Source organism: Calidris pugnax, unplaced genomic scaffold, assembly GCF_001431845.1.
Source record: "Calidris pugnax isolate Ruff unplaced genomic scaffold, ASM143184v1 scaffold27, whole genome shotgun sequence".
Taxonomy (NCBI): domain Eukaryota; kingdom Metazoa; phylum Chordata; class Aves; order Charadriiformes; family Scolopacidae; genus Calidris; species Calidris pugnax.
This window is the reverse complement of record NW_015090893.1, coordinates 1,655,057-1,674,709: the sequence shown is the minus strand read 5'-3', so window position 1 is coordinate 1,674,709 and position 19,653 is coordinate 1,655,057. Positions and strand designations below refer to the sequence as shown.

Below are 19,653 nucleotides of genomic sequence, written 5' to 3'. Positions count from 1 at the left end.
CATGCAGTTGTTTGAGTCCATGTAAGTACTGCGTGAGAACAAGTGCTTTCAGGATGTGGGTTTATCTTACTCTTCCCACTCCTTAAGTTGGTAACCTCAGTTAAAAATAAAATAGAATCTGAGCAGCTTTTTTTTTTTTACGATAGGACTGGCGATAGCGTATTGTTTCAGTACACCTGGTTTGAATTGTAGTTTTACTCACTGAAACTATTTTCATGGTTGATTTTCAATATTTTGTTCTCCAGCTAAGTTGTAACCTGCATTTCTCTCTCCAGTTTTCAAGCCAAGATAATTAAATATTCACCCTACTTTTTACTCTTTCCCTATTTTTCTTTATAACCTTTCTTGGTTTTATTTCACACTAATAAGAAGAAAATATTGTAAAATATCTTACTTGCTTTTCCCAATGCCTAGATTGGACTCTAAGAGATTATTCTCTGAATTTGCATAAAGTGACTATAAGGGGGTAACCTCAGTTAAAAATAAAATAGAATCTTAGCAGCTTTTTTTTTTACGAAAGGACTGGTTATAGCATATCGTTTCAGTAAACCTGGTTTGAATTGTAGTTTTACTCATAGAAATTATTTTCATGGTTGATTTTCAAATTTTGTTCTCCAGCTAAGTTGTAACCTGCATTTCTCTCTCCAGTTTTCAAGCCAAGATAATTAAATATTCACCCTACTTTTTACTATTTCCCTATTTTTCTTTATAACCTTTCTTGGTTTTATTTCACACTAATAAGAAGAAAATACTGTAAAATATCTTACTTGCTTTTCCCAATGCCTAGATTGGACTCCAAGAGATTATTCTCTGAATTTACATAAAGTGACTATCAGGAAATGAGAATATTGCAAAGTGCTACAGTTGAATAAAAATATTTCTGTGTTTCTAACAGTCCCAAAGCCTGATTTAGCATCTCCTCTTCTTGGCCTCCCTGGTTCAGTTTTATTCTCAGATTTCCTGGCTGTGTCTCCACTCGTGGCAGGTTCTCTCTCCAGTTTTCAAGCCAAGATAATTAAATATTCACCCTACTTTTTACTCTTTCCCTATTTTTCTTTATAACCTTTCTTGGTTTTATTTCACACTAATAAGAAGAAAATACTGTAAAATATCTTACTTGCTTTTCCCAATGCCTAGATTGGACTCCAAGAGATTATTCTCTGAATTTACATAAAGTGACTATCAGGAAATGAGAATATTGCAAAGTGCTACAGTTGAATAAAAATATTTCTGTGTTTCTAACAATCCCAAAGCCTGATTTAGCATCTCCTCTTCTTGGCCTCCCCCGTTCAGTTTTATTCTCAGATTTCCTGGCTGTGTCTCCACTCGTGGCAGGTTGTGTGTGTGATGTTTTGGGCAGTGGTGGAATCCCTGTCCCTCCCTCTGAGAATCTGTTCCTCGCTCTGTGCCTGAGGCTTGAACAGTGAGAGACCCCATCGCTCATCAGACACTTTCTCAAGCACTGATAACCTAATAGTTATTCAGCCTAAAAATGCTGTAGCACTTTGGCTACATGACAAAATTGATATTTTATTCTCAGATTTCCTGGCTGTGTCTCCCCTCCTGGCAGGTTGTGTGTGTGTGATGTTTTGGGCAGTGGTGGAATCCCTGTCCCTCCCTCTGAGAATCTGTTCCTCGCTCTGTGCCTGAGGCTTGAACAGTGAGAGACCCCATCGCTCATCAGACACTTTCTCAAGCACTGATAACCTAATAGTTATTCAGCCTAAAAATGCTGTAGCACTTTGGCTACATGACAAAATTGATACAGGCTTTGTGACATTTGAGTGTGTGTGTTTACTGCCTCAAAGCCTGCTGCCTTGGATATATGGTGGTTTTGTGTAGGGGGTAGCAATCTTGGCAAAAATCCCTTCCCTCCCCAGATGAAGCATGAAATCTGTGTGTATAGCACAGTGGGAAAAGGTCTGCTTTCAGTGAAAACATAATTTTATAAAAAATACTGAATTATATAATTAATATGTAAATGTTATTGTATGTAAATATATAATTAGATTCTAATTAAATAGTGTAATTTAAAAGAAACACCATTTAAATCAAACACAGTTATATGTTTGCTATAGAGTTTAATTACTATGAGGAGGCAGAATACAGGCTTTGTGACATTTGAGTGTGTGTGTGTTTACTGTCTCAAAGCTTGCTGCCTTGTGTAATTGTGGTTTTGTGTAGGGGGTAGCAATCTTGGCAAAAATCCCTTCCCTCCCCAGATGAAGCATGAAATCTGTGTGTATAGCACAGTGGGAAAAGGTCTGCTTTCAGTGAAAACATAATTTTGTAATAAATAGTGAATTATATAATTAATAATATGTAAATGTTATTGTATGTAAATATATAATTAGATTGTAATTAAATAGTTTAATATAAAAGAAACACCATTTAAATCACACACAGTTAGATGTTGGCGATAGAGTTTAATTACTATGAGGAGGCAGATAAAATATAGAGAGGCAGACTTGAAAAAAAGTACTGACACTCTTTAAGGAACCTACAACTATTCTTTGAAACTGATACACTGGCAAGGACAGATGAAGTTGTAAAAACGTGTCTTTTGCTTCCTAACATGCAATGACTATGTAATCTGAGAGCAATAAAGTCATTTTTCAATGTTGAATATTTACTGTTTGGCTTCAAGCATCAGGCAGCTCCGAGGGGATGCAGGGGAGTTAGAGCAGCTCTTACCATGGCTCTAAGTCCACAGGTTTCTTAATCCCGGTGCTGCGCAGCCTGGGCGGCGCTGCCTGCCTGGGCCATGGCTCCAATCCATCACCTCCAGTGCTGGGGATTCACCTCACACACTGGACATTTATTGCAGCACTAAACTTCCCTTGCTGCTCATAAGTTTTTTTCCAAATATCCATTCCTTGCCTTAGTTTAAGCCAATTATTTCTTGTTTTACCCACAGGGGACATCAAGAATCATTCATTCTATTTCTGTTTGCAGCAGCTTTTAACAAATTTGAAAGTTGCTGTCAAGTGTCCTTTGGTCTTCTCTTCAGGGTAAACAACCTCAGGATTTCAATTTATCATATGCATTGTTTTCTGGACATTCCTACAATGCCTACATCTATTTTGAAATACTACCTTGCCTTAAAGCTGGCAAGAGTATTCAAACTGAGACCACACTGAGACTGCAAAGAGAAAAGCTTCCTTCAGATCTCGTGGATGAGACTCTTTGAAGTTTACTTTTCCTGAGCTGTGTAACGTTGTTTGCTTCTCGTTTGCAGTTTACTCTTACATGAATATTTTTCTAGAGAACTGGTCCCTATCCAGTTAAACCCCATCTTTCAGTCGTGCACGTCAATAGTCTCATCACACATACTACATAGCATTTGATCTTCCCGCCTTTCCAAGGAGCCTTTTTTCTTTGACATCTGTTTTTTTCCCCTTGATACTCTCCCACGTTCTGCAAGACTTCAACTACAAGGTTTCCATCTTTCAGTCGTGCACGTCAATAGTCTCAACACACCTACTATATAGCATTTGATCTTCCTGCCCTTCCAAGGAACCCTTTTTTCTTTGACATACCTGTTTTTTTTCCCTTGATACTTTCCCACGTTCTACAAGACTTCAACTACAAGGTGTGCACATTTCTAAAGATGCCACTTCATATTATCTCCAGATAGTATTTTTTTGTTCCACCCTTGAAGTTGTTTAATGATGTCTGTAGAGGTGCAGCTGAAGCAGAGACTGGTGACTCGTCTGTGGTAGGACCCTGCTCTCTTCTCTCTGTTGTTTTTGGTTGTTTGCTTTTGTTTAAAATCTTCCTACCTTCACATCTTTCAAAGCAGGGATTTCAAGCCTCTATCCTCGACTCCCTGTTGTAACTGGATAGAGACCGAGTTAAACCGGGCTCCAGATTCATTCATTTGGTTATATTTTCATCTGCTAATTTCCTGTAACCATCCTCATTCCTGCACGGTTCCAGCTGCCACCTGAACACAGATATTTAGCAGTTGACACTGCCTGTCCTGGGTGTTGATGCTCAGCTCTGTATCCAACGCTTACCCACTGGGCACTTCCCCGTGCCCAGTAAACTAACTGGGGTCAGCAGAAGTTTAATCTCTGCCTCGCAGCTGTGCAGAGTCCTACCTGTTAGCCTGTGCTGCAGCAGGGGTGTGACCTGGGCTGATGGCTGCTGTCACCAACACCCCCAAGGAAGAGCTGGGATGACATGGAAGAGATGGAAGGCTCAGCAAAACAGCCAGGGTGGCCCTGTTTTGGGAAGAGCAGGGCAGTCTAGTTATGGGTAAGGCTGTGCTAGGCCACCTTTCCTCAGGCTCAGAAAATGCCTTCCAGCGTGTTTTAGTTCAGGCACAACAGAAGAGAGCGTTTGGAAGCTTTCCAGTTCCCCATCATTTCAGTGGCTCGTGTTACGCAGTTCTTTTCTCCAGCTTTATTGAAAATATTTTTTATTTTAAAACTTCTGGTTTTTTCAAAACTCTGTTTCAAAAATTCAAAGGTTTCTTGCTGTCTCCAGGGGGGAAAAAAAATTCTTCTAAAAGTTTTATGGGTCCTTTTTATTGTGGTTATTGTATAAAGCTGAGCAAGACAACTTTCCAAATCTTCCCTCATGGGATCCTTATTGTATAAAGCTGAGCAAGACAACTTTCTAAATCTTCCCTCATGGGACAGGTATTCCTCTCTCCTGATCATTTTGTAGTTCTTCTCTATGTGTACTCCAGTTTATTTTCCTGTAGTGACTGGAGTTACGTACTGGGGGAGACCAACAATAGGTTGTGGTTTATGGCAGTGTTTTTCTACTTGTATTGGAAAGAAAGGTGATGTCTGGGTGACTCGTGTTCATTCCACAGTCAGGTAATGTCCACGGGTCTGCCCTGCTTGCTGTCACTCCAGCTGAACCTACGGCAAAAATTCGTAATGGTCACTTCAGTGGTGACTGTACTTTGCTTTCTTAGCATTTTCTCCTCTTTCTGATACTTACATATGTAAAATAACCCCATTTTCCCTGTATAGTATTAAAAATGCCAGTGACTAAAAATGTCACAGTCCCAATGGCAAACAGCAAGCTAAGGAGAGGGAACAAGCTTTTAAGCAAAGAAAGAAAATAATCCTTAACGACATGTGAGTAAGCATTTCATAATGTTTAAACTACTAAGCTTTGAAAACAAAGCTATGATAAAACTCCTAAATCACTTCAACACTTTATAGAAGCAGCATATGCTAATATTTTATTCGTGTAAATTGGAATCTGCCGATGATGTATAAAACTTACTTTCCTATATTTTTATCAAAAGTGAACTGACCGCTTTTTTATTTTTCTGCAGAAAGTTTATTGTTTGCTTCTGCTTATTTCTCAAGGGCAAATTGCTCTGATGAGGTCTTGTTCGTGAAGGTCTTTTTTGACTTAACTGCAGTTTGTTAGTTTGAACTTTCTACTCGCATGTAACTGCACAAAGAGACGGAAATAATTGTTGCATTTTACGTTGCACGGGAACAGAGGAGAGGAAGGTCTAGTGTTTCTTGCAGCAGTGCGGCATTCCAGAGGTGTGTCAGACCACGGATTCAGGTTGCTCCATTCTGAAATTGTGGGCATACCCTGAATTTGAAGTCATTTTCAGATAGGAAAAGTAAACGTTTCATTTTTTCTTTTGATTTATATCCCATCTGCCTTTGGGATATCTCAATTACCATCCCACGATGGGAATTTCTAGTGCATTCTGAAGTGCTTTAGCCCGATTCACTATTTGCCTTCTGGTCCGAACAGGTTTTGAGCTGTTGGGCCACTGATTTTCGCAGCATTGTAAAAACACTTTTTTTTGTATTTGCAGACTTAAAGAGTGTGTGCGCCAGTATCCTGCCATCTCTGAATCGGTTGAACTTTTTGTCAACCTGGTTAAAGGCCTCTTGGAGAAACTGCTGGATTACCGGACTGTGATGAATGATGAGAGCAAGGACAACCGCATGAGCTGCACCGTGAACTTGCTGGTACAGTCTCTCTTGTCGTTCTTGGGTCAGAATGGGAAAGAGCTTTAGTAAGTATGAATGTAAATCTTTCTGGGGACAGGAGTGGTTGACAATGCTCAAGAGCGATTTGAACTCTGAGGCAAGAGACTTTTTTATCTCTTTGTGTGGATATATGCATAAGCCTGAAAGCAGCATCCACTCAGTTCTTTGGTTTTGCTTGTATGTTTTATCCACTTGGGTTCTGTGGAGAAATAAGGAAGCCTACTGCTCACGTACCTTCAGCTTATGGGGGGCTTAATGGAACAGTGGGCTTCTGCTAGAGTCAAGGAACTAACCCACTTGCTGCTTTAGCAACTCGACAATTATGGTTTTGAGATCTGGGGAAGAAGGCTGCAAGACACACTTGCAGTGAGGTGCCAAGAAGACCTGAGTCTCTGATCTGGTTTTAGGCCACCCAGTCTTTTTGTCTATTCCTATTTTGTAATGAGGGTATCACAAATAGAGACTCCTCCACCAGGAAATTCCTCTAAGCTGAAAAGGAGCCTTCATTAACTTAAAGGCCGGGGAGAGATCGTGGTGAATATTTATTGCACTCACATACTCTCTGTTCCTCAGTAACGGCTGCGCATAAATGCGGTATAAATTTCTGCAGCTCCTCAGGAGGCAATTCTTGTCATATGTTTTGTGCAGCCTCAGCAACTCATAAACCTGCACAAGTGTCATGGTGACAAACAGGGGCTTTATTTGTGGCATTAGCCCCTCCCGAGGTATTGCACAACAGTGTTACAGATCGACTTCAGCAAACACCAGCTTCTGTTCTGGCCATCCAGTGTAGCAAGAGCCTGTAGTTTATTATGATGGTGCATTTGGATAACCATATTTTCCTCTTCTCCAACAGAAAAACTTTCACTAATGATGTCATTAATGAACTAGGAGAATTATGTATAATAACAACACATGCTAATAACTAATTAAAATATTAATTGAAGTAGTAGTGCCAGGTTTAAACTTAAGATAGTATGTATATAATGTATTTCTTATGCTGTCCAACTAGCAAGAAAAGCAGAACCTCAGCATATATATTTTTATCTTATGTTTTAAGAAAAGGCATTAGGAGTTAACTTTTTAATGTTTGTGTCCCTAGAATTTCTACAAGAACATTAACCGTGAAGAGATGTATATCAGGTATGGCAGCTGTTCTCTTGGATCAGTTTTGGAGAGAGCGATAATATTCTCTTATGAATTCTGTATCATTGTATTTGGATTTCTGTTACTTAATTTACCATCCACGATGACTCTGTTGTAGCCCTGGCCTTGTTTATATTCTTACTCCATTGTTTGCTTAGCCTTCAGCAATTTGGAATCTATCAGATATATCCAGCAGCAGCATTTTTTTTCCCAAAAAATCAACTTTGAGTTGATCAAATCATTCAGCATCCATTGCCAATTGTTTTAAATAAAGAAAATGCAGCTAGATTTGATGTTTGATGGTGTTTCATACATTTAGACTGGCAGAAAAGCATGCAAGTTTTGTAGAACTGTGCAGTCTCTCTAAATACGCCACACTGCGTGTAATGCAGAATAACTGGTAAAGCATTTTTCTGTCAGAGCTATAGCTATACTGGCTAACTCTTTCCGTTGTGACATGGCCTCTTACTCTCTCCAAGAGTTTTGTACATGAGCTGCAGCAAATCCTGCTGTTCCAAAGCTGCCTGTTTCCTGCCTCTCCTCTCTGAAGAGGGCTCTGAGCGATGAGCTGGAGGGACAGGGAGTAACGTGTTCCCTCTGCCCGCGTTGCCGAGGGGGACACGGTTTCAGTTGGGTTTGACAACTGGGGACGGTGATGCCTTGGGCTGCTACAGCAAGGGGTCAGAGTTCCTGTGTCAAAACTCCTGTTGTGTGTAAGAGGATGGGACCCACTTTTTCTTTCTGGCTGCTGGAAAAGATGCGGCTTGAGCCCCGTGCTGGGCAATGGCTGTGCTGGTAGCACCAGTGCTGCCCTGGGGATCCACTGGCAATGTATAACTTGCAACAACTCTCTGCCCCTACCACCTTCCAACTTGTACAGGGACTTGCTTCATCTTTCTGGGCTGGAATTTTCCATTTCTCCTTTACCTTATCTGTTGTGCTTGCATCTGTTTATGTGGAAAATGTTTCCATGCAATCCAAAAACGCTACAGAGAAAGGCAGCTGTCTTTAGTAATTGTCCAGAAATGATGGACTCAGGTGTGACTTAGACCTTGAGGCTCGTGGTTCTTCCTCTCCGAGGTGGGGCTGAGAGCAGTTCACAGAGGGAGGGGAGCTCTTTCTCCTCCTCTTGTGCACAATATCTCAGTGGGCAGAGAGAGCACGGAAAAGTCTGAACAAATGCCCAGAGCTTTAACCCCTTGGGTTGAAGTGTTCTTGGGTCTGCACGACTGCATGACAGCGATGAAGTTCTCATTACGTATATTATCTAGAACTTATTTGACACTTAGTGTTCTAGTCATGTCATGTCTAGTCTAATTCTTGTTCTCTCCTCTAACAGATACTTGTATAAATTGCGAGATCTTCATTTAGATTGTGAGAATTACACAGAAGCAGCCTATACCCTTCTACTCCATACGTGGCTCTTGAAGGTTAGATTTTCTAAACTCAACCTCAAATATAAAGAAGCTTTTGCAATTCTCAAATTTATGAATTTCAAAATTATTTTCTTAATCTCTGATTTACTGCATATTTTCCATGGGGTATTCAAGTTTCTAGTTAAAGATACTGCAGTAGGTAATACAATTAACATTAATTGTTGAAATTGTATTTTCTATAGGTAATTAAAAGCCACATGTTGGCAAACTTAATATTGTAGCAAAAATAGTTTTACATTGTAGTGAGAACACTGTTTGTAAATTCTGAAGCCATTTAACTTCCATGTGGTTTCCATTTTACTAATTTCTTACTATCCCAAACAAAACAGTGATGAAAATTAAATACATTTTTTTCCAGCTATCACAGGGGAACATCTGAGTTTTCATTTTAAATAGTATAGATCACTTGGACAAATTATGCTTGTTTGCTTTTGTAGCTGGTAATTAGTTTTTGCTGCTGATGTTTATTCTCATTGTAACTGACATTATCAATAGAAATGGTCAATAAGATACATTTCCATTCCAAGGGAAAATTCAAAATTTAAATATTCTTCAGCAAAAAATTGAGATTTCTTACAGAATTTCTGTTAGTGCAGAACTATATCAATTTGGCTTTTCACACTGCTATTTTGCTTAAACTTCATTTTGACTCTTCTGATCATGGAAAACTGAGGTATATTGGTATATTGTATGTATTGATATAGACAAATATAAGATTATATGCAAATATTTTAATACAGAAAATCAAAACCCAATTAGTCCAGATGACATCACTGAAATAAAATGAACTTATTGCCTCCTAGAGATTTTTATCCAAAGGAACACAGGTTTTTAAAATGTTATGTCTAGTCCTGGTTATCACATGAAATGCAGCACTTGTTTGAAGAGGCAATGAAAACAGTTCCAGGGCCTTTCCCAGTGTCTTTGTTGAAGGGTTAAAAAGACTGAGAAAAAAAGTCTGAGAAGAGCTCAGGGAACCAGACCTTGGGAGAGGAGGAGGGGACACGTGTGTGTGAAATGTTGAACTCCAAAATCACGTGTTTTTTTTAATGTGCTTTTATTCTCAGTGGTCAGATGAACAGTGTGCACCCCAGGTCATGTCAACAGAATTCCAGTGTTCACAGACCTATCGACACTTGAAAGAGAATTTGTATGAGAAGATCATAGAGTACTTTGACAAAGGAAAGGTAGGTCTGTAGATCTCCTCCCCCTGCCAAAGCTTTTTGCTGTGTTTCTCTGCATAGCAGTATTTAACGAATATGCTCTGCATAAAGCGTTTGTGGAGGAAATCCTCTTGGAAATGTGGGTCAAGTAAAAATTATGTCCTGAAGGCTTATTCACAGAGTATATCTGTTCTATAGGAATGTATTCTTTCAATAACCACATTCACAAAGAAAGAGGGCTGATGCTTATACCAGTCACAAGCGTCTCTGCCAGACAGTAATAAAATAATAAAAAATGTTGAATGTACTTTCCTTTGCTAGGAAAAGAATACTGACTACACAGATTGTGTTTCTAAACCATTTAGTCATTATCTTCCAAAAACCAGTCAGTTCAAAGTGGACATACTTGTTTCAGAGCAGTCTGAGAATTGCATCCCAAAGTTAAAATGTAGTTGTTTGATGTTCAGTACCTGGGTTTAGTTCAGCTTTTAAAAAAAAAAACCTGTGAATAAAATTGCCTGTCAATAGAGTGACAGCAGAGCTGAGATTTTTGGAAATAAAGCAAAGGACTAGAAAGCAGGGAAAAATTCTGCAGTGCTGGATAATGAATCCTATGACCCAATAAGGCCTCTAAGTCATTATGTTTTGTTCAATTGGAGCCCAAAGTATGAAGGGAGAAGGCAATTCATTACAGCTTCTTGCAAAATAAAAGTGCAACTTCCCCACGAGAGCCCCTCCTATAATCCAGAAGATAGAAGGATTTTGGTGTTTCAGCACTGTGCAGGAACACGCAGTGCTGTTTAGAATTTCTGAGATTTTTTGTTGGCATCTGAAAGAACTGCGATGGAGCAGTCCCCACCCACCTACTGGAATAACCCACTCTTCCCAGCGTTGGGGCTCTCCTCAGGCAGAGCAGGGGTTGGGAGCTGTCAGGCTCAGAACTCCTAACCCAGGAGTACGTGGCACCATGGGCAAGTGGTGATAGTGCGTGTCACCACCAGTGACCTTCCATCAGCAGAGAAAACCCCTCTTGTCTCCTTTCTTCTGAATAGATGAGAAGACTGACAGAACTTGAGAGAGAAGCTCCCTCTCCTGAGGATATATCCGCTTTCAGAGCCCTGTTGTGCCGCATACATTAAGTGCCTATAACAGACGAGAAAAACTGTCCTACTCTTTCCAATGCAGCTCTGTAATTCCTGACAGTAATTTTCAGAGGTAGCTATTAAGTTGTGTGGAAAGAAACAAGCTGCTTCTCCTGGCAAGAGGCAATTTAAGTCTCATAATTTTTTAGCTGACTAGGAGAGCTATCTGTTTTGCTCTGCATAAAGCGTTTGTGGAGGAAATCCTCTTGGAAATGTGGGTCAAGTAAAAATTATGTCCTGAAGGCTTATTCACAGAGTATATCTGTTCTATAGGAATGTATTCTTTCAATAACCACATTCACAAAGAAAGAGGGCTGATGCTTATACCAGTCACAAGCGTCTCTGCCAGACAGTAATAAAATAATAAAAAATGTTGAATGTACTTTCCTTTGCTAGGAAAAGAATACTGACTACACAGATTGTGTTTCTAAACCATTTAGTCATTATCTTCCAAAAACCAGTCAGTTCAAAGTGGACATACTTGTTTCAGAGCAGTCTGAGAATTGCATCCCAAAGTTAAAATGTAGTTGTTTGATGTTCAGTACCTGGGTTTAGTTCAGCTTTTAAAAAAAAAAACCTGTGAATAAAATTGCCTGTCAATAGAGTGACAGCAGAGCTGAGATTTTTGGAAATAAAGCAAAGGACTAGAAAGCAGGGAAAAATTCTGCAGTGCTGGATAATGAATCCTATGACCCAATAAGGCCTCTAAGTCATTATGTTTTGTTCAATTGGAGCCCAAAGTATGAAGGGAGAAGGCAATTCATTACAGCTTCTTGCAAAATAAAAGTGCAACTTCCCCACGAGAGCCCCTCCTATAATCCAGAAGATAGAAGGATTTTGGTGTTTCAGCACTGTGCAGGAACACGCAGTGCTGTTTAGAATTTCTGAGATTTTTTGTTGGCATCTGAAAGAACTGCGATGGAGCAGTCCCCACCCACCTACTGGAATAACCCACTCTTCCCAGCGTTGGGGCTCTCCTCAGGCAGAGCAGGGGTTGGGAGCTGTCAGGCTCAGAACTCCTAACCCAGGAGTACGTGGCACCATGGGCAAGTGGTGATAGTGCGTGTCACCACCAGTGACCTTCCATCAGCAGAGAAAACCCCTCTTGTCTCCTTTCTTCTGAATAGATGAGAAGACTGACAGAACTTGAGAGAGAAGCTCCCTCTCCTGAGGATATATCCGCTTTCAGAGCCCTGTTGTGCCGCATACATTAAGTGCCTATAACAGACGAGAAAAACTGTCCTACTCTTTCCAATGCAGCTCTGTAATTCCTGACAGTAATTTTCAGAGGTAGCTATTAAGTTGTGTGGAAAGAAACAAGCTGCTTCTCCTGGCAAGAGGCAATTTAAGTCTCATAATTTTTTAGCTGACTAGGAGAGCTATCTGTTTATGTGTGCTTCAGGGTTCCTTGTAAAATGAAGTGTGTTTATTTTAGAGGGGCAGGTGTCAGTCCCTTCATACCCTGCTCCTGTGCTTGGGGTATATTCTGGATGTGATGCACCTTAGTGATTTACTTTTCTGATGTACCTGAACCGTTAGGTGGGGTTTTATTATCTTACTGTAAGAATAAAGTGGGTTTACTTATTCCTGCCTATAACGAACCATAAAGCACTTCTATTTCTTAAATTAATCTGCTTTCCTAAAGTTTATGATTGCCTTGAGTCTTCCATTCTAAATATGCAGTTAATAAATGACTGCAATTTGAAGATAGCGTAATCAATAAAAGTGTAGTTAAACAGTGACATGTTAAAAACTTGTTTGTTGGTACTGGATTTACTTTTTGAATATGTGGTTGCATTGCAGATGTGGGAAGAAGCCATATCTTTATGCAAAGAACTTGCAGAGCAGTATGAAAAAGAAGTTTTTGACTATGAACTTCTAAGTCAAAACCTGGTAAGATTATACACAAGGCTTCAAATTATTTCAGTCACAGAAATTAGTACTTCTGAGCTACAAATGACCGAGCTGCTTAGGAGCTTGTTATTTACAACTGATTTTTAATTCAATTGTCAATGACTTTCTATGCTTTATCCTAACAGTTCAGGGGTAGAGACGTTGCATGGGCATCTCCTTATGTTTGAAACTGCTATAGATAAAACAAACATGTTCTCAGTGCAATTTAAAGCCCATGTAAAAAAAGAAATGTAACTGGGTTTTGAGGCCTTTGTACTGCTTTAGGGTAGAAAAAGCACCTGGATGCACTTTTTTCCCTGAAATTTGTCTTGAAATTTCTTTAAATTTTAGGAGCTCGAATCTTGACAAGCTTGAAGAATTCTGTCCTAACTGGGGACTGGGGAAGTAATAATCACAAGGAATTAGAATTAGGTCCAAAGGCTAGAAGGATGATTTTAAAGGAAGATTAAAAGTTCAGTTACTTGTTTTCATTAAAATTGAATTAATCTAAAATGAACACCCTCTCCTACATACCTAGTTTCTTTCTACCTTCAAATAAGGGGGGGGGAGATTCCACACTTGCATGATCTTTAACACGTTTAGGGCTCATTCAATAGATATCCCTCAATCCCACAAAGAAACCACAGGAATCGAAACCATGATGTTCTTGAGCAGTGCTGTGTATAAAGCAAGCTTCTTTTCCTCCCATTCAATTCTGCTTTTGTTATCAACTAAGAGATAAAGACAGTATTTTTGCCAATTCCATGTAAGTTGTAGCACTGCATGTCTCATAACACAGGAAAGAAAAATCGTTAACATAAATGAACAATGGCTTCTGTAAAATACTCAGTGTCATATAAGGGTAAGCTTGATTCTGAGGTCAAATAACTGAAGCCATTCACATTTGTAATGTAAACAATATTTAATGTACCACAGCAGTGTCATGTGCATGCTACCTGAGTATTGCTGTAGCTTATCAACTGACAATTGATAGCTCTTACCTGTGCACTGGGAGCTGTAGCACATAGCGTAGTACTACTGTAGATGTTAAAAAATGGGGAAAAAAGAACTCAAACAGAAGTAATAACAGTTGGTTTTGTTTTCAGATTCAACAAGCAAAGTTCTACGAAAACATCATGAAAATTCTGAGACCTAAACCAGACTATTTTGCTGTTGGATATTATGGCCAAGGATTCCCCACATTTCTAAGGGTAAACCTATTTAAATTCTTAACTATTTTCATATGCCTCTAAAAATATGAGCATACTGTACAATGCGAGTGAGTCTCTGCAGATATTTGAGTGAGTCTCTGTAGATAGTTGTTTTGTTTGGATGCAGGACTGTAGTCAAAACCTGAATTGTTACTTGTAAGAATATGCATGAAATGTTTTCAGATGCATTTAAGTTCATTCTTTCTCTTTGATTGTGGAGGCTAGAAGATCTGTCAGGTAGTGACGGTGACGTGAGAGCCAAATGCAGCAATGTGATGTAATTGTGATGTATGGGCAGCTCTTACAGTACATATTTCTCAAACAAGTCCCCACACAGGTTATGGATAACAAATAGAATGTCATTAATAACTTGTGCTCAACTTAAATCCAAAATTCTGTTTCACATGAGCTTGGTATTTTTACTGGACTTTGTCATGAACTGATGGGAGTTCAAATTTATATTGCCTCTCAGCTGCAATTGAAGCACACTGCAAATGTAGAAACAGCATATTTTTTCAGACCAATGCACTCTGTAGCCAAATATTGTGTCTTTAACAGTGGAAATACTAGATAAGAAGGTTAGGGAAGAGTATAGTGGAGTGCAGGTGTGTAGTAATATTGACCTGGTACATATTCCCCACTTACCTGATAGACAGCTTCCTGGGTTGAAGGTGAGTTTTGTTTTCTAGCCCTTCATGGGTTGTTCTGCCCTCCAGAACACACCGTGGCCTCCCAGTACACAGCTGTGCGTGCTGGAGATTTACTGTTGCCTTTTTGTTCTCATCTGATAATGTCTCTACACTAGTTCTTAGAGAGAGACTGAGCAGTTGTTCTTTAATCCCTTTCCTCATGCTATTCCTGATGTACTGTTCCTTATAGTCTCGGTTTGTTGAAACACTGCTGTGACAGTAACCATTCCTTGTATTTTAACATCCTGGTTCCCTTGCTGGCCATTCCTAGTTCCTGGGATGGCAGGACAAAAAGCATCCATAGTATTGAAATGTGGATACATTATGAACTTATTCAGTGTGAGACTCAGGTTCCTTCTTTTGTTTTCCTCGCAATGACTGAAGTTCAGATCGGTTTTTTGATTTGTAATATGCATTGAGGTGGTAATGCCAACTTCACACCAACTGTCTTGTGTTACTCTCAGTTTTTTTCCTGAATGGTAACAGCTAGTTGATATCTTAGGACAATTATGATAAGTTTGAACTGTTTTCATTAAACAGACGTCTCTATACTGAATCTGATCTCTCCGTTTTCTTTACTTGACGGACAAGAAGAAAAGGAATTTCAGTAGTTTTACCTCCCATTCTGATTTCATTGTGCTCTACAGCAGCATCCTCAGTGGTGATGATGGTTTATCTTCATTCTGTCTAACAGCATACAGTAGGGTCTCTGCAGTGTGCTGCGTTCCAGCACCTGGTCAAAATGGTGTCTTGCTTTAGAGTTAATTAACATTCAGAAAACAGTAACACTCATTCCAAAACTTGGAGACCCCATTGTGTCTTTGTACTTATAAACATGCATCTTTAAGTTCTGTCTCAGCATCATACAGCCCAAGAAATGAGCTATATGTTCCTTGCAGAACAAAGTGTTCATCTATCGTGGGAAGGAATATGAGAGGAGAGAGGATTTCCAGGCGCAGCTGATGAGTCAGTTTCCCAGCGCAGAGAAGATGAACACCACCTCAGCACCCGGAGAGGACGTCAAAAACTCTCCTGGTCAATGTATCCTTCAACACGGGGGACATTACAGAACAAATACGGGTTGGGGAAACCTTGTTTTCAGCAATAGTTTATCCGTGTGGAACAATCATTTCCTAAAAAGGATGGAAGTTTATTAATGCAGCAGCTCAGTTTGCAGATTTACTTACACGACCTGTGTATCTTTCATGGTTTGTTCCTAAGATGTTTGCTCCTGTTTTTCTCACAGCTCTAAGGTGTCTGTCTCTTTCAGTCATCATAGAACAGAGAATCCTTTAGGTTGGAAAAGACCCTTAAGATTGAGTCCAAACATAAACCTAGTCCACCACTAAACCATGTCCCCAAGTGCCATGTCTAGAGGTCTTCTAGATACCTCCAGGGCTGGTGACCCAACTGCTCCTGTGGACAACCTGTTCCGATGCTTGACAACGCTTTTGGTGAAGAAAATTCATTCAAGTTCATCCATGGGTTACCTTTATTTTCTTCAAATTACAGAACCACTAATGAACGCTTGGTCAGGTTTAAAGCAGCACATTGTCTATTACCTCACCTTCCCAGCTGTTGTGGCTTGATGTTAAATTCTTTGAACATTTCTTCTTTGAACATCACTCAGACTAGCACTGACTGCATTTGGGTATCACCTGTATTTCTTGGCAACATAAATATGCCTTATGTCACTCTTGGAAATTTTCCTAGGAAAATTAACTCATAAACATCATTAACCATCTTTTAGAATGCACTAACTGATTTTTCTGATGAAGTACTCTAACAGTTGATGCACGCATTATCTTTTTCTTCATGTTCTGATTTGAATGATCACTGGCTGAGCAGATCTGAGGTCACCTCATTATATCAGACTTGGATTTTTTATGCGTTGATTTTCCTTTATTAATTCTCAAGGTAATACTGTAACACTTCACATGCTCTCTTGAGTCTGTTCTGATGGAACCTGCTGAAGGAGAAAAGGCATACTGCTTTCTTTTCTCACTGTTGGGACTGAAGTGGAGAGTATTGCAGACCTGTTAAAATCATACATTAAGTTTGAGAGCAAAGCTCTCATTAAGCCTGTCTTGTGTCTTAACTAATTTTATTTCTTTTGAGATGAAATTCCTTTCTTCAGTCCTTTCTTAAACTAGTATTTACTCAAGTCTACTTGCAACTAAAAGCATATATGCACCATGTAGGCACTTAAGAAAAAGCTACGGAATCTAATCAGAGGGCATGAGTTTCCAATATACTGAAAGATGTAAGAATACGATATATTTACTTACAAATACAGTATTCAACTTAAAAAATAACACTTCCATAGAAAAAGGAAATCTTGGGTAAAAGGGTTGCTCAGTTACAGATTTCAAAGATGAAATGCTAAACATCATGACATTATGCTTGCCTAAAGCTAAATAGTGAAACTGCTAACATCACATGTTGTTGATGTTATTTTTGTGCGTTGGCTGAGCTTTAAAATTTAATGAATGATTCAGTGTGATAAATTCAGCTCCACATATTTAAGCTCAGTAAATAATAAAAATACGCAGTTCAAAATTAATATTAATATATATTCACTGGTTACTACTGGCAGATTTTTCCTTTTTTGGCCAAGAAAGCTCCACAAATGAAACCCTGAACCCTGCATATTTTTCAGTAAGAAATGTCTCTTTTTTTTTTTTTTTTTTTTTTTTTCCCCCCGCGGCCAGAACTTGTACGTAAACTCTTGGGCTTGTGTGAAGTTAAACTCAGTTCATTTTTGTGACCCAACATTGTGTTTGCTTTCTCTGTTGCAGAGAACTCGTGTACATTATGTCCTTGGTGATCACCGCTTATTTTTTAGTAAAAAAATTTTTTTTTTTTTTTTTTTTTTTTTTAATTTCCCCCGCAGGCTACAGTATTTCATACTGATCAGTAATAATATGCCCTTAACTTTCACAATTTCAGATATCCAGTGTTTTACAGTGCAACCAGTCCTGGAGGAGCAACCGAAATTCAAAAATAAGGCAGTACCTGATCAAATTATAAAGTAAGTGAGTTTCTGTAATAGATAATGAAAATGAATCCATATTCCTAAACTGACAGCCTTATTTTGTGGACTCAGTCATTTGCCAATGAATCTCAGAGCTCTTCTTGTCTTAGTTGACTGACTTAGGTATTCCCTAGGAATTTAATGAAAGAACATCTACCCATCTATGACTTAAGGGATAGCACATGGTTACAGGGTGGGAGGTGAAATCCATGCTTTGCCTCCAAAACACTGAGTTTTCAACACAGTTTCTTAAACAAGTGCTGGAGAGAGGGCTCTTAGAGGTGACTGGTAGGATGAGAACGGTTGAGTTGAAGGCTCTGGTACAACAGAATCTTCTTGTGATTTACCTTGCTGAGTGCAAAAGACATGGTGGCAAAATGGTTTCCATTGGCACTGTGGTCAAGTATTTGTAAAGGAATAAAGGAAATGAATTGTCCAGAGTATTTGGTAACAAACTGGCTAACGTTTCCCAACTCCTAACCCAGTGTAGAACAGATCCCTCGTTCTCCTCCCCCCATTTATATATTGAATCCGTCAATTTGGAGAGAGACTTTTTTCCATGGCCTGTAGTAGTAGGATGGAGGGCAGTGGTTTTAAACTGAAAGAGGGTAGATTAAGATTGGATATAAAGAGAAGAAATTCTTTACTATGAGGGTGTTGAGAGAATGGAACAGGTTGCCCAGAGAAGCTGTGGCTGCCCCATCCCTGGAGGGGTTCAAGGACAGGTTGGACGGGGCTTTGAGCAACTCCCCCCCTTTGGAGGGGCTTTGGTGGGAGGTGTCCCTGCCCAGGGCAGGGGGTGGCACTTGATGATCTTTGAAGGTTCCTTCCAACTCTAACCCTCTTGTGGCTTACGTGTTGCAAACATGGTCAATAAAAGCTGTTCCCAGTCACTAACACCTGAATGAAAAATGTCAAGGTAGTTATTTGTTAGCTTGTAACTTAAGGACAGCAAAAGCTACGAGCACCATCAGTTAAGGCAGGTGATGTTTTCTCCCTGTTCTTCTCAGCGCCTCATGAAAGCACAAGGTATGGCTGGATCTCCTGAACTCAAACTGGTTTAAACAGGCATCTTAAGCTAAAATTGCTCCAGGTAAACTGAGGCACCTGCATTTTTAATACAAGAGAGGCTTTGCAATGCCTTCTCACTTAAACAAACCCTCAGACTAAACCCATTAACAACACTGATATTATGACTTTCCAAAAAGAGACTGAAGAGAGAAGGCTGCTTTTTGTCAGCTGAGATGAGTTCCTTTCTAACTGCTCCACAGCTGGATCCAAACCAGATGTTGCCTTTGTCTGCAGCCTTCTGGTTAGAATCTTTACTGAAATTGCAATTGATTCAGAGTGGAAAAAGAAGGATTGCCCCTGACACACACCAAAATAATTAAAGCAGATACAAACACAGGTCTTGTACTACAAGATTAAAAATAAATATAGAAATAAATAAGAACCGTCCCAATTGCAACTTGAGTTAATTTTAAAATCATTAACTGAAAGGCATCTTATAAATCTGGTCCTGTTTGACTGGATTTCAGTGTAGTGCCAGCCCCATTTTGAACTTTTAACAGTTCTATTTAGTGTACTGCACCACATAAAGTACAATCTCTTGTCATATGGGAGATGTTTTAATTGTTTGTCTCAGCTGCAGAATTCATCCGAACTGCTAATTTCATCTGGTCTTAGAGATTTATTTTTATGAGTCTACTTTATTGGGCATTTAATTTTTAGTTATGTTAGTTGATGGCAATGCATTTATTCTATCAAAAGCTCAAAAAATCTGTCCTTTCAGATGGAACTATATAAAGTAATCTGGCTCAGTATGGCCGTGTTTTCTCTTTTCTTTATCAGTGAAGATAATCTCAGTAGTTTGGATCAGAAATCCCAGGTTCCTCTGAGCTAACACACCAGAAGTTTGCTTAACTGCTCAACTCTTTGGGGTCTTTCCATGGGTTTGT

At 39.3% G+C, this 19,653-nt stretch overlaps 1 protein-coding gene across 1 annotated transcript in view; it reads left to right on the top strand.

Annotated features, from left to right (window-relative positions):
- The window catches only part of DOCK2 (dedicator of cytokinesis 2), a 231,734-nt gene that overhangs the window by 186,029 nt on the left and 26,052 nt on the right, over positions 1 to 19,653 (top strand). Inside the window, exons 35-42 of the mRNA XM_014948222.1 lie at positions 5,804 to 5,960; positions 7,084 to 7,124; positions 8,467 to 8,557; positions 9,631 to 9,750; positions 12,672 to 12,761; positions 13,868 to 13,972; positions 15,561 to 15,702; positions 17,611 to 17,692. Of these exons, the coding sequence (XP_014803708.1) occupies positions 5,804 to 5,960; positions 7,084 to 7,124; positions 8,467 to 8,557; positions 9,631 to 9,750; positions 12,672 to 12,761; positions 13,868 to 13,972; positions 15,561 to 15,702; positions 17,611 to 17,692 (828 nt within the window). The remainder of the gene's footprint in view (positions 1 to 5,803; positions 5,961 to 7,083; positions 7,125 to 8,466; positions 8,558 to 9,630; positions 9,751 to 12,671; positions 12,762 to 13,867; positions 13,973 to 15,560; positions 15,703 to 17,610; positions 17,693 to 19,653) is intronic.